Below are 15,451 nucleotides of genomic sequence, written 5' to 3'. Positions count from 1 at the left end.
AAATGTACATAAGCAATATGCTTGATAAACAGTTCAAAATAATGGTCATAAAGATGCTCAGGGGACTAAAGAGGAGTGGAAGAGCTCAGAACTTCAACAAAGAGGCAGGAAATATATAGAAAAATCAATCAGTTGAAGAACACTAACTGAAATTAAAAATACACTATAAGGAATCAATAGTAGATTAGAGGATACAGAAGAATGGATCAGTGATCTGGAAGACAGGGTAACAGAAAGCATCTGAGCTGAACAGCAAAAAGAAAACAAAAAATTAAGAATGAGGATAGGCTGAGGAAACTCTAGGAAAACATAAAGCAATCAATCATTCACATTATAGGGATCCTAGAGGGAAAAGAGAGAGAGAAAGAGACAGCAAACTCATTTGAAGAAATAATAGCTGAAAACTTCCCTAGCCTTGGGAAGGAAACAGATATCTAGGTTTAAGAAGCAGAGAGAGTTCAAAACAAGATGAAATCAATGAGATTTACACTAAGACATATAACAATTAAAAGGGCAAAGATTAAAGAGAATGTTAAAAGCAGCAAGAGAGAAATAATTAGTTATGCACAAGGTAAACCTCATAAGGCTTTCAGCTGATTTTCAGCAGAAAATTGCATGCCAGAATAGAGTGGCATGGTATATCTGAAGTGCAAAACAAAACAAAACTCCACATCCAAAAGTACTCTACCTAGCAAGATTATCATTCAGAATTGAAAGTGAGATAGAGTTTCCCCAAACAAAACATAACCATTAAGCCAGTCTTACAAGAAATGTTAAAAGAGACCTTTTTAGTTGAAAAGGCCATAATCAGAAGAAAATTATGAAAGGGAAAAATTTCATGAGTAGAAACAAACATACAATAAAGGTAGTAGAACAATCACTTATGGAGCCAGTATAGAGGTTAAAAGACAGAGGTAGTAAAGTCAATTATATGTTAAAAAAAATTAGTTAAGGGGAATCACAAAATAAAGAGATGTAAAATATGGCAGCATATATGTTAAATGTGGAGGGGGGTAGTAAAAATGAAGTTCTTTTAGAATGTGTTCAAACAAGTTATTCTCAATATAGATTGCTATATACTTTAGACGTTATATATGAACCCCATGGTACACACCAACTAAAAACCTTTAACAGATACATAAGAAGCAAAGACAAAGTCAAGCATAACACTCTAAAGAGTTGTCAATCACAAGAAAACAGAGCAAGAGAAAAGAAACAAGAACTACAAAAACAAGCAGAAAACAATGAACAAAATGGCAATGAGTATATATCTATTAATAAATTAGTTTAAATGTAAATGGTCTAAATACTCCAATCAAAAGATAGAGGGTAGTGGAATGAATAAAAAGCCAAGGCCCATCTTTATGTTGTCCACAGGAGACTCACTTGAGACCTAAAGGGATATATAGACTGAAAGTGAAGAGATGCAAAAAGATATTCCATGAAAATGAGAGCAGGAAAAAAACAAAATAAAAACAGCCAAGGTAAAAATATGTATATCAGACAAAATAGACTTTAACACAAAACTAAAACAAGAGGACAATAGGATATAATACTTGTAAATGTCTATGTACAATGGAGCAAAAATATTCACAGAAAATGATATAAAAGAAGAAATTGACAGTAATACAATAATAGTAGGGGCCTTCAACACCAGATTTACACCAATGGACAGATCATCCAAACAGAGAATCAATAAGGAAACAGTGGCCTTGAATGACACCTTAGACCGGATGGACCAAGAGATATACAGAGTAGTCTGTCCAAAACCAACAGAATATACTTCCTTTCCAAGTGTACACAGAACATTCTCCAGGATGGATCACATGTTTTCTGACCACAATAGTATGAAACTAGAGACCAATTACAAGAAGAAAAGTGGGGAAAAAAACACAAACACCTGGAGGCTAAACAACATGCTACTTGTCAACCAATGGGTTAACAAAAAAATACACTGAGACAAACGTAAATGAAAGCACAGTGGTTCCACATCTTTGGGAAACAAAGCAGTTCATAGAGGGAATTTTATAGCAATATAGGTCTACTTCAATAAACGAGAAAAATAGCAAATACACAATCTAACCTTACACCAAAAGGAAATATACAAAGAAGAACAAAAAAGCCCAGAGTTAGTAGAAGGAAGGAAATAATAAAAATCATGGTATAAATAAATGAAACAGAGACTAAATAAACAATAAAAAGATCAGTGAAACCAAGAGATGGTTCCCTGAAAGGATAAACAAAATTGATAAACTTTTAGCCATCCTCATCAAGAAAAATGAAGAGAGGGCCCAAATAAATAAAATCAGAAATGAAAGAGAAGTAACAGCTGACATCACAGAAATACAAATGATTACAGGAGACTACTACAAAAAAGTATAAGTCAACAAATCAGAGAACCTAGATAAAATGGATAAATTCCTAGAATCATATACTCTTTCAAAATGGAGTCAGGAAGAAATAGAAAATCTGAACAGACTAATTAGTAGTAAAGAAATTGAATCAGCAATTAAAAACAAAAAATCTCCCAACAACAAAAGTCCAGGACTAGATGGATTCACAGGTGAATTCCACCGAACATTTAAACAAGAGTTAATACCTATTTTCCTCAAACTATTTAAAAAAAAAAAAGAAGAGGAAGGAAAGCTTCTAAATATATCCTATGAGACTAATGTTACTCTGATACCAAAACCAAATGCACTACAAAAAAGGAAAACTACAGGCCAAAATCCCTGATGAACACAGATGTAAAAATCCTCAATAAAATACTAGGAAACCAAATTCAACCATACAGTAAAAGGACATTCGTGGTGATATTGAATCTACGGATACAACAGTGGTTTAGTATCTGTAAATCAATCACTGTTCTATACCACAATAATAACATGAGATAAGAATCACAGGATTGTCTCAGTAATGCAGAACAAGCATTTGACAAAATTCAACATCCATTCATAATAAAAACTCTCAATAAAGCGGTGTTAGAAGGACATACCTCAACATAATAAAGGCCATATATGACAAACCCATAGCTAATGTCATACTCAATGGTGAAAAACTGAGAGCTTTTCCTTAAAGATCAGAAACAAGACAAAGATGCCCACTCTTGCCATTTTTAGTCAACACATGGTACTGGGATGTTTTAGCTGTAGCAACCAGACAAGAAAAAAGAAATAAAAGACATACAAACTGGTAAGGAAGAAGTAAAAGTGTCACTATTTGCAGATGACAGGACATTATAAATACAAAACCCTAAAGACTCCATCAAAACTCTAGAATAAATGAATTCAGTAATGTTGCAGGATACAAAATTAATATTTGGAAATCTGCTGCATTTCAATACATTAACGATGAAGTAGCAGGAAGAAATTAAGAAAACAATCCCCCTGACAACTGTACCACAAAGAATAAAACACCTAGGGATAAACTTAAGCAAGGAGGTGAAAGATTTAGAGTCTAAAAAGTAGACTTTTTAGAAATTGATATTGAAATTGAAGACAACGGAACAAATGGCAAAAGAGTCCACGCTCGCAGATTAGAAGAATTAATATTGTTAAAATGTCCAGACAGAGAATACTAAAATTGGTGTGAAACTACTGAAGGCCCAGAACATACAAAGCAGTCTTGAGAAAGAACAACAAAGCTGGAGGTATCACAATGCCAGATTTCAAGATCTACTACAAAACTGGAGTAATCAAACACACGGTCCTGGCACAAAAACAGACACATCCATCAGTGGAAGAGAATAGAGGGCCCAGAAATAAACCCACACTTCTATAGTCAATTAATCTACAACAAAGAAGTCAAGAATACATAATGGGGAAAAGATGGTCTCCTCAATAAATGGTATTGGTTTAAGTGGACAGCTGCGTGCTAAAGAATGAAACTGGGTCACTTTCTTACACCAGACACAAAAATAAACTGCAAAAAGATGAAAGACATAATATATGAGACCTGAAACCATAAAACTCCTAAGAGAAAACACAGCCAGTAATTTCTCAAACATTGCCCTTAGTAACATACTTATGGATATGTCTCTTTAGGAAAAAGAAACAACAGCAAAAATATACTATTGGGACTACACGAAACTAAAAAGCTTTTGTACAGTAAAGGAAACCATCAACAAAACAAAACGACAACCTAGTGGATAGAAGATATTTGCAAATGAAATATCTGATAAGGGGTTAATATCCAAAATGTATCAGAACTTACACAGCCTGGCACACACACAAAACAATCTGGTGAAAAATGAGCAGAGAACCTGGATAGATATTTTTCCAAAGACACAGATATGACCAACAGACACACAAAAAGATGCTCAACATCACTAATCATCATGGAAACACAAATCAAAACTAAATGAGCTATCAGTGCACGCCATCGGATTGGCTAAAATAAAAGAGACAAGATACAAGTGTTGTCGAGGATGTGGAGAAAAAGGAAGCCTCGTGCACTGGTTGTGGGAATGCAAACTGGAGCAGTCTGCACTCTAGAAATCAGGATGGAGTTTCCTCAGAAAATTAAAAACAGAAATACCGAAGGATCCAGAAATTTCATTACTGGATATTTACCCACGAAACCAAGAACACGGATTCAAAAAGACAGATGCAGGGGCGCCAGGGTGGCCTAGCTGGTTGAGCATCTGACTCTTAATTTTGGCTTGGGTCATGATGTGGGGGTCCTGGGATCAAGCCCTGTATTGGGCTCCATGTTCAACAGGAAGTCTGCTTGAGTTTCTCTCTTTCTTCTGACTGTCCCCAGACTAGTGTGCTCTCTCTCTAGTACATAAATAAATCTTTTTAAAAAAGATACACGCACCCCTATATTTATTGCAGCATTATTTACAATAGCCAAGATGTAGAAGCAACTTATGTGTCCACTGATAGACGGATGGATAAAGATATGCTGTATATACATAATCGCACACACACCTGTGCACGCATGCACACACACACAGTGGAGTACTACTCAACCATAAAAAGGAATGAGATCTTGCCATCTGTAACAACATGGACAAATCAAGAAGGGATTATGCTAAGTGAGAAAAGTGAAACAGAGAAATGCAAATACATACGATTTCATTTATAAACACAGAGGACAAACTGGTGATTGCCAGAGAGGAAAGGGAAGGAAGCAACATCAGAGAAGGAGAGTAGGAGGTACAGAAATGAAAGGCACAGCACGGGAAACAGAGTCAAGGGTTCTGTAATAGCGCTGTGTGGTGCAGGTGGTAGCCACACCTGTGTGAGCCGAGCTAACATAGACTTGTCGAGTCACCATGTTGTACACCCGGAACTAAGGTAAAGTTGTGTATCAACTATACTTCAATTAAAAAAAATCCTTAATATGTGCTTTAATAATAAACAAATGGGAATAAACAATGGGAAGAAATGGGAAGAAACAAAGAGATAGGAGCTCAGTTCGGAATTAGGAACCTATATACTTGGGAATGATTCTATCATTTAATTGGGCTAGAAATTGGGCTAAGTCTCTAACTGAATTTCTATTAGCTTACTAAAAAAATCCCTCACTAATTAGAGAAGCCTTCCCTAGGACTGTACACCAGAGAAACAATGATGCCCACACATGGAAAGAAACATACATGCCCACACATAGAAGTACAAGTCCCTTTTCAATGTTGTGACTAATCCTAAACAGGAAGGTTGGTTAAAGGAAGGATATTCAAAGACTGTGTGAATTTATTAAAGCCTCCTGACCCCAGGTCAGTAATAGCATTAGGCTCTCTCTCTTCTGGCAGTAAAGAACATCTGTAAAATGCCTAGAGGTGACTAGAATTATGCATGAACATTTAAACGGTTAAGTGGAAGCCAGTGCTGGGAAAGAGACAACTCTAGATTATCTGGGCTACTGCTGAGAGCCTCTAACACAGATGATCGTCACCAACTCTGGGGGAAGTCTGAACTCCTGGAGGGCAGAGAGATTTACATTCACAGCCCCTGACCCTTGCACATAAATACCAGGTCTACCAGGAGTGTGCTCCTAGGGGTAGTTTGCTCTTGTGGGGAGAAGCATTTTATCACTGACATTCTTTAGAGTTGTGTGGTGACAGTAAAGAACAGTCACTTTTAGTCATATATTCTCGATAGTGTACCCCTATGTCTGTGCCTTAAGGCATCACCCCCCCCCAACCCCAGCCCTTGGTATACAACTATCATATTTGGACAGTGATTATTTCCCTGGGATCTCTTGAGACGTAAAAGCCCTCAACTGTCACCTGCCGATGGTTCCTCTGGGGTCGGGCAGCACAGTCAAGTCACCAAGCCACCATTGCCCTTGAATGCCACAACCCAGTGTATCTCTATCACATGAGCACTGACCATGGCCCAGAAAAAGGAAGGGAGGGGAAAGGAATTTCCTGGGGACTAAGTAGGTTAGGAACCAATGAAAGCATCTAGAAACCAGGGGCTAGTTTATTTTAATGGTTTCCTTCAATCCTGCCTTGTTGACCAACATTTGATTTCTCGATCACACTTTGGCAAGCATTATATTCATGACGCATGCTGGAGGAGAGCTGGAACCGGATACCCTTTAATAAATCTTATATCCTGATTCGTTGTGACCTTGCCACCTGAGTGTGGGTCTTCTGAGGCAACACAGAGGAACCACATCATAGAATTAGGGAGAAGAGATCGCCAAATGCATGGCCAAAAATGGATCTCTCAGAATGAGTACCTTTCCCTGACCAGTAGGCAAAAGTAAGGCAAATGGCTGCTTCATTCCTCTGTTCTGCTGTGTGTCTCCTTTGCTCTATGCAGCACACAATTCTCTGAGTAACACACACCCTTACAATGAATTACGGAATGTCTGGGTTAATTTCTTCTGCGATCGGGGGAGGGCTAGAACTGGATACCCATTAGTCCAAACAAGCCCTCAGGCCTGGATCTTCTTCAGATGGGCTGCACAGAGAGAGCACTGGGAAGCACGGATTTCTTAGATGGCTGCAGATGTGTCCACAGCTGGGTGGGAGCTGGCGTGGTTGTGAAACAGATCAGCTGTCCCCGAGCCAAGTACTACGTAGGGCTCCATTGTGGATAACACAGGTGCTGTGAAAATCTTCAGTCTCCCGCCCCAAACTACATTTGTACTTTCCCTTACTTTGTGTTACAAACAAGCTTCGTATATTAGCAGGAAGATGGAGGCAGGCCATGTGCTTCTGTTAACATCGTCATTTCCACATTTTACTTATCTACAAAGTATTCCTTTCCCTTAGCTCTTAGGCTCACATGGGGCAGAATACCAACATTCATTTTTCTTTACTGTAACCAGCATAGCTTGCACAGGCCAAGCTCAATGTCTTGTGTGCACTAAAAATTAATTTTAGAACAAATTCGGAGGAACAGATAATTAAGGAAACCCTCTCTAGATGAGGCTAGCTGGGGGGAAGCTGGTTAGATGGAGCATATATTCTGAAATGTCAATCAATAGCTGTCACATTTTATCTTGTACTTAGATCAAAACATTTATTCTTTGAGCCTTCAATCATTACCCCTCAAATGGTAACACTGAGAACTGGAATATGTACAGATACTCCAACTATAGGATCACATGAGAAAGGATGATGTTGATATATAAATGCAAAAACCTTCCAGGCCAAAATAGATTCCATCACTTGTTTCTGCAGAGTAAACCAAATGATAGAAAAGGGAGTTCCTACCTGGAGTCTTGAAGTTCCTCAGCTGGGAGGGGGTATCATAAACTTCGAGGATCCAGTCACCGGTGGCTCGCTCTCCCCAGCAATGAATGGTCATGAACTCCCAGTTTTTAAATCCTTCCATAGAATGATCAAAAAGCCTGTGAGATAACCAGAAAGCATTGTTTTCTACATTATTTGGAATCCAGTGAAGGTCAAGGCAAGACCATGATCAGTGATCTTTTTGTACCCATCAGCAGGTTCAGCTCAATACTGCAGTCAAATGCTCTACCACTGAGCTATACCCCCTGGTTCAGCTCAATACTGGAGGCCATTTTCCTCTTGGACATTGACAATGAGTAGACCCAAATGCGTGTCATCATTCTACCACAGCCAAATAGGCACAGTGGTGGCCTTATAATAGCAACTCTGGAAGGGGTAAATAAACATTTGGGTATCGGGAAAACCAGGCTATGACTGTACCCGTAAGAGTGATAATACCAAGTATTAAAGATGTGGGACAACTAAAACTCTCTTACACTGCCGATGGGAATGCCAAACAGAACAGCTACTCTGAAAACAGTTTGCTAGTTCTTACCATGTGACTCAACAATCCCCCTCCCAGACATTTACCCAAGAAGTGAAAACATATGTTCATACAAAGAACTCCACATGAATGTTCACAGCAGCTTTATTTGTAATTCTTAAAAACTGTTAACAACTCAGAAGTCTCTCAACTAGTGAATGGGTAATCAAGTTCTGGTATATTCATATGACAAAACAGTACCCATGAATAAAAACTATTGAACTACTAATAAATGCAACAACATGAATTCATTTCAGAAGCACTGAAGCTAAATGAAAGAAGTCAGACATAAAAGACTACGTGCTGTAGGATTCAATTTCTAGGACATTCTAGAAAAGGCAACATAAACAGAAACAGATCAGTGGGTGCCAGGGGGTGGGGGGGAAGAAGGGGCATGGTAGAAGTTCCAGGGGTGACGGAATTGTTTTATATCTTGAAAATAATGGTGTATAGATATAGAGCATTATTCGTCACTAAATTACTCACATTAAAAAGTGAACTGTATTGTTCATAAATTACGACTCAGTAAAAAGACCCTGTCCACTCATCTTAACCAGTTGAGGGAGTCATGCCTATAAGTTCAGCCTACATTCTGCTCTTCTAGCTCTTCTAATGATTTTCTAAGCTCCAAATTCCCTATATTAGCTATATGAAATAGCTAGCATTATTTCCTGTGATGTAATCCTGAGGGATACAAAACAAGAAGGAAAAGAAGAAAACAGAATCCTCATTAAGAATAAAGAAACGTCAAAAGATAATGTATAAAACAAGCACATGAAGAAAGGCATGTCACTTATCTAGGCACATTATATAGAATTGATGACCCAAAGAAATATTAAGATTTCTATAGGGGGCGCCTGGCTGGGTCAGTCATTGGAACATGTAACTCTTGATCTTGGGATCATTGAGTTCAAGCCCCATGTTGAGTGTACAACCTACTTTTAGAAAAAGATTTCTACAGAGATGGGACAATAGGAGGTTAAAAAGTTAAAGACAGGGCAAGAGACAGTTTTTTAAAATTTTTTAATAAAACTTAAAAAATTATGTGTGTCTAGAGAAAGAACTTGAGAGCTAGAGAGGCAAACAGGGAAGCAAAAATATCTTTAGTATGGTCTTAGAAGCAACCATGTCCTGTTTCTGGGACATATCTGTCCTTCCATGGAGACAAAGTTCATGGCAACTGGATGTTGATGGCTATTCAGAACATGCAATCAACTCTCCTCGCTTTAATTTCATGCTCACCAAGGGAATTGGTGGGTATAATCTGCATGCTATGTATATCTTCCCATTGGGAGAAAAAGTGCCCTTCTGAAACCAAAAATAACCAGTTTAATCTCCTTATAATTTAATATACCAGAATTCTAATTCTTTACATATAAAAGCATTCTTTCAATATGTTTGAGGATCCCTCTAAAATGACAGCTGGATCCTGAAACTGAAGGGGTGGTTGGCATAACGGGAGAGTATCATGTAAATGGCGGACACTTGGCAGTTTTCTCTAGAGAAACATGATAAATGGGAAAAATCACCTCTATGTGTTCCTCAGACCTTAGAAGAAGAAAAAAGGCAAGTACTTATCAGCATTCTCAAAGTGTCCCATGGTCAGAAAACTGGGCAAAATCTGAGAAAGGCTGAGGCAGAGTCCAACAGATCTCTTTACTGGAGAATATCCCAGATGTCTGGGATGTTCAGATATGTTTTGTTAATTTCCATAATGGGGTTAACAGTAGGAAGTGATTTTCAAAGCTTCTAAGAGTGAGAGTCCCCTTTTTCTCTTTTTAGAATATCTGTAGACTATGTGTAAGGGTTAGTTCTGAAGAGAGGAGTGGCATTTCAATGAGAGCCATATTGAATGTGGTGGCTTACCCTCATGGTAACAGGGATAGAAATAGTGGCTCCTTAAATGAATATCTTCCTAGTATGAAAGATCTATAAAAGAGCTTCACTAGATTAGGGATGGTACATTTTATGGAGATCCTATAATGTATGCACTACCACAACAAGGCCTGCTTCATAAGCGGATGGCTTAAAACTAGACTTGGCCAGGAAGAAATTGCTGGCCCATTATATAACTGACTTACATACAGAGAGCCCTTCACATAAACCTAAAGGGGGGGGGGTAGGCTGGATGAAAAGGAGAAACAGCGGTGGGGAAGGAGGAGGCTTTTCAAATCGCCTTTCCTCTCAGACATATGTTACAAAAGGGAGTGTGTTGATGTGGAAATGCGTGGAAGCAGAAACCAATCTAGAACCACTTCTCAGCCCACAGAGTTGAGATCGCTGAAGCCATTGTGCCGTTTGAGGGCACTGGAGCAACAACTTGTCACATAATACCTTTCCAAGAGTGCCAAACTTAAAAGCAATTCCCAAACAGTTTAGACAGAGCATTTGGCTCACTGCCTCACGTCCAAAACTACAAAGGAGACTTGAGGCTGCCATCACATGAAGGGCAGTCTTGTTTCCACAACCCCAGCCAACTTCTAATTACTCACGGGTCAATTATTTGACTGCTGGATTAGCAGACCCTGTGTTTCTCCCCTTCCACCCTTTCTTGTCCACCTTTGAAAATCATTCCATTGCTGCCAATCACTTTTAAATCACATTTGGAACCCAAATTAAATATAAACTGGGTGCCAAGAAGAAATACCCATAATCGACATTCAAATAAGTGTTTCAAAGCCCGAATATAAATGGGCTTTGTCTATCGGGCTAAGCGGTTTCCCACCCCAGTCTCTTCCCTTTATGCAGAGCTGAATGCTCATTAATTTCATGTGGACATAAAAGCTGAGGAGAGGAATTAAAAATGCAGCCAAACACGATCATTGCATTTTGCTGAAAGAGTTGATGGGGAAAGAAACAGACACTGATGACTGCTGTTGGATCGACTAGCCTGACCATTCATGTTTCTAGTCTCACCCCGTTCTTTATTTTCTTCTGATTCAGCACTTAAACTCGTCCCAAGTTTTTGGCATTGTGGCAATGAACAACCCGGCTTCATCTGTGTGTCATAAAAGGTAACGCTGGTAGTAGATTCGATTTGTGTTGCAAACAACACACTTGCTCAAGACAAGCAAGAGTCCAACCACACTGGACACCAGCTAAAGAGATTCTAACTGTGTGGTCTCCACTTATCGGCTAAAAAGTCCAATGCCCAGTCTGAATGTCTGTGCCGGGCCAACAGTGAAGAAACCCAACACATGCCAACGTTATCAGCATGGATGAAATGTCCACAAAGCAGGGCCAGTGTGCAGAATCCTGGACTAATTACCCCCGTGGCCTATCCACATCGTCTGCTGCAGCGAAACCCTGTCTGTCGAAGTTGACTTCATAATTGCGTGCTCTATGAAATGATATATACCTGTGGTAGCACAAGTTACGCATCCAGTTATTAAAATGGTGCCCCACAGCCCGATCCCTGTGAGTGGTTTTCAAATAAATTACTTTGGATGAAGGCTGGTAGAAAAGACTGCCATTAAGGGTAGTACATCCTTTTGAGGAATTAACTCAGGAAATAACTAATATAATTAGTGTAAGCTTTCTTCCCCCTTTAGCTTAAATAGTCTAGCCAATGTGTCAAGGCTACAACATTCTTCAGTGCTGTTGTGGCAACTAAATAACAAGACATTTTATAAGTACTGACAGCTATGTGTTATCATATAATTATTGCTCAAGTTATAAATGGATCTTAATTTCAGAATCATCTACTACTCCCCAAACAGTATTTATGTTCACTACAGAATTAAACTTTAGACAGATATTTTTAGAAGTTTCCTTTTTTTCTTTCTCTGTCCCTGAAATTACTTAATTATTATTTTCTTTTTAGCGCTTTATTGCAACTTCACGTAGGACTTACAGAGCGCTCGAAGCGCTCATTTGGCTTAATTGTCATGTGGTTTTTTATTTTCTTTAGCTGTTTGGCTTTTGCAAGTTTTAAATGATTTGCTTCTGAAATAGGGTGTTTAAAACACACTATTAAGTTTTTCTGTCTCTCCTCATTGAAATTACTTCTTTAAGAAAGGCTGAGAGAGAGAGGGACTAGTTCTAGAGACCTGAAATACTAAAAAGATGAGTTTTTAAGAAAAAAGACTTTCAACCTACATGCTATTCCTTACTACTGACCGGGCCCAACACACATTCCTTGTTGTGGATCTATGATGTATGCTTGTAATCTTGCAGATTTATTCCATTTAAGAGTGGATAGCTTTTATCTAAGTATCTGTTTCTGATTACAGACGCCTTTGTAAATTACTCACACAGCACCCAGCAGCGTTCTGCCTGCAAGTCTTTTGAGGACACGAACATAACAAGAATGTTGTATGAAAAGCTGAGTGATTTTTTAAACCAGTACTATTGAAAATGTGGTCTGCGGACAGGCAACTTCTACATCACCTAGAAGATTCTTAGAAATGCAGATTCATGGACCTCACCCAGACGTACAGGATCAGACTCTGGGAGAGGGGCCCAGCCATCTGTGACTGATGGAGTCCTCCATCAGGTGCTTTGGGCAGCACTGTGTAAATCAGGGTTAGCACTTAGTAAGTGCTTACTGTGTGTTCCAGGAGTGGTGCTAAGGACTTGCTGTGAGTGATCTTACTCAACACTTGTGACAACCGTGTGAGGTGGACCCTAACCTTGGCATCTGTTTTCTAGTGGAGAGACTCACTTTTCAAAGTCAAACATAGAAACTGGCGAAATCCAGACAAACCCAGCTCTAACTCCAAAGGCTGTACCTTCTTTCGGAGCAAGGACGAGGATTCTCATGGGGAGGCCTTACTGGAATGCAAAATTTCCACTGCCGAAGTGTAATTTTTACTGCAAGCCACAAATGCACTTACATGGCGTGATCCTTTACGAATGTCAATAGTCTGTCATTGAACATTTGGGCAGCAACAGAAATGACTCAAATATAAACACCACATTTAAACATAGTTAATTATAGAAGCTTATAGGCTTTGCAGACTCGAAAGTGTACCTTCTCTCTACTTAAGACCATAATTAGAAGCAGAAATATTCGTGTGTAATCAAATTTAGAAAGAAAGGCAAAGTTTCAGCTTTCAGTCAGAAGCCAAAATTTGGAACAGAAGGCCAATACAGCTACACTAAATCTTGAACTCACTGACTTGGGGGAAGGGGAGACTTAGGGGGAGAAAGACCGCTTTTCATAATTCTGCCAAATGCAGCTGAAGGAAGAATCGCATGAAGCTGGCTTTTGTTGCAAAACTTTTGCAAGGCAGAATTTGAATATGTGGTGGTATTTAAAAAAAAAAAAAAAAAAGGCGCATCTAAAGTTATGCTTGTCTAAAAACATGTTAAAGGAGCCCAAGCCCACCTGGATTCCCCTCCGCCAATTCAAGACCTCCAGATTCTCCCCGGAAATAAATCATTTATGCTGATTATTCAGGGCGACTTTTTGCGAGGCAGGGTGCACCGGCCAAGAGGAGGACTGGGAGGGTGGGAGGGCAGGAGAAAACAAAGGGATTAGGAGAAACGAACCATCTGCCCATTCCAGGCCTGCTCTGTGTACTCGGCGCTCCCACCCCCTAAATTATCAACCCGGCTTGCCAGGGGAGCTCACATGCTGGGCTAATGGGGCACGCTCACGTCGGACTAGTTCTGAACGCTGCTGTGTGCCTTCCAGGGTCCAGCACCTGCAGGTGCTTGGGTAAGCGTTCTTCCTCCAACAGCTGTTCTCCACGGGAGTTCTAGCAAGTGCCCGTCAGCCGGGACAGGGGGGCACTGAGGGGTTCCAGACGGCCCACGTGGGCAAGCGCTCAGCGACCTCGCAGAAAATTGATTCCAAAGGAATTGCTGTGTGGTGGGGATAAACAGCACTGAAACACGCGGGGATGGCTCTGGGCCACCTCAGCTCTGCTTCCCCATCTCAAGTGACCCCCTCACTCCGGAAACTTCCTCTTGGTGACCACTGAGAAGTCTCTTTCAGATACATGCCATTCTTTGCTTTAACGTGGTCCTCCTTAGAAATCTTGACTTCTGTGAAAGAAAGGTAAGTGTCCAACCGGGGTACCATCTATTGCTCTCATTAATAACCTCTGACACACAATTTCCCTCCAAAACTTGACCTAGCCCCCCTCTCCTATGCTGCGTGTCCTCAGCTCCCAATCCAGGGAATGGGCCTTGAAACAGGGCCAAGGTGAGAGGATACAAGGACCCCCGGCCCCTAGGTCAGAGACTAGAAGGTTCTGAAGAGACACTTCCTCTCATAAAAGGAAAGCTTCAGAACATGCAAGGAAGGAAAGAAAATGCCACAAAGACCTCTCTCTCCTTAGCCACTTCAGTTGAAGGAATGCTCCGGGCATCAAGCACAGCAAGGGCAGCGGAGCGTGGCCTCAGAGACCAGACGTGCTTCTGGGACTGGGTGCCACTGTTTTACGCTTCAGGGATCAGCTGCTCAGAGTGATGTGATCGGGGAACTGCGGACAAATGAACTCATAACATCCTTTACATCTCCGGGATGTCTCCAGGCCTTCTGCCCCCCCCCCCCCCCCCCCCCCCGGGTCCATCCACCTCCTTCCTTTCAGCAACGAGATGGCACACACACTAGAGACCAGCCCTTGGAGAAAACGTTCCAGACAGAGAAGACCCACGTCGAGTAGCAACTGTATTCCCAGGGAGTCTTGATGGGGGAAACTGAGGTCAACTTCCCCACCGCTGGTCACCGAGTATCGAAACACCTGTTTTTTTTCCCTCCGGCACAAGCCAAGCAGCCGTGCTGGGTTCCACACTTTCAAAGGGCAAAGCACAGCTCCGCCGCTGCGCAGGCGTGCAGGACTGAAGCCCGCGCATGCGTGCTGGACAGAAGCCTGCGCCTGCGCAGGATAATCCACCAAAGCCGGTGATGGGGTCCACAGCTCCTTGGCTTATCAGCCTCCACACTGAAGTCATCCCGGGCTGAGGCCAACTAGAAATAACGCCAGAGGCAGGAAAAGCCCAGAAAGTCTGAGGACCTTGAGTTTTCCAAGCCCACAGCCACCATGAAGGGGCTGTTTTCTCTTCAACAGAGGCTGGAGGGGTCTCAGCTGCGCATGCGTGAAGCAAACCTTTGCGCCCCCGTGTTTCACCTGCATACGCATTCAAGTTTAACGCAGACAAATAAAGGCAAAGAGAAAGAAAGAACAACAGGGAAAAAGGTCTTCCCTCGCTTCAGTAGCAGCAGCTGGTGTGACCTCCTAATCACGGAACCATGCACGGGAAGG

At 40.8% G+C, this 15,451-nt stretch overlaps 1 protein-coding gene across 3 annotated transcripts in view; it reads right to left on the bottom strand.

The window, feature by feature from the left end:
* PCSK5 (proprotein convertase subtilisin/kexin type 5) overlaps positions 1-15,451 on the bottom strand; it is a 443,312-nt gene that overhangs the window by 180,085 nt on the left and 247,776 nt on the right. For all 3 annotated transcript variants that reach the window (XM_032866664.1, XM_032866665.1, XM_032866666.1), the window contains exon 13: positions 7,676-7,812. In XM_032866664.1, coding sequence (XP_032722555.1) covers positions 7,676-7,812 — 137 coding nt within the window. The remainder of the gene's footprint in view (positions 1-7,675; positions 7,813-15,451) is intronic.

Source organism: Lontra canadensis, unplaced genomic scaffold (genome assembly GCF_010015895.1).
Source record: "Lontra canadensis isolate GAN:19392208 unplaced genomic scaffold, GSC_riverotter_1.0 scaffold31, whole genome shotgun sequence".
Taxonomy (NCBI): domain Eukaryota; kingdom Metazoa; phylum Chordata; class Mammalia; order Carnivora; family Mustelidae; genus Lontra; species Lontra canadensis.
The sequence above is the reverse complement of the archived record's forward strand: the minus strand, read 5'-3'. Positions and strand labels throughout refer to the sequence as shown.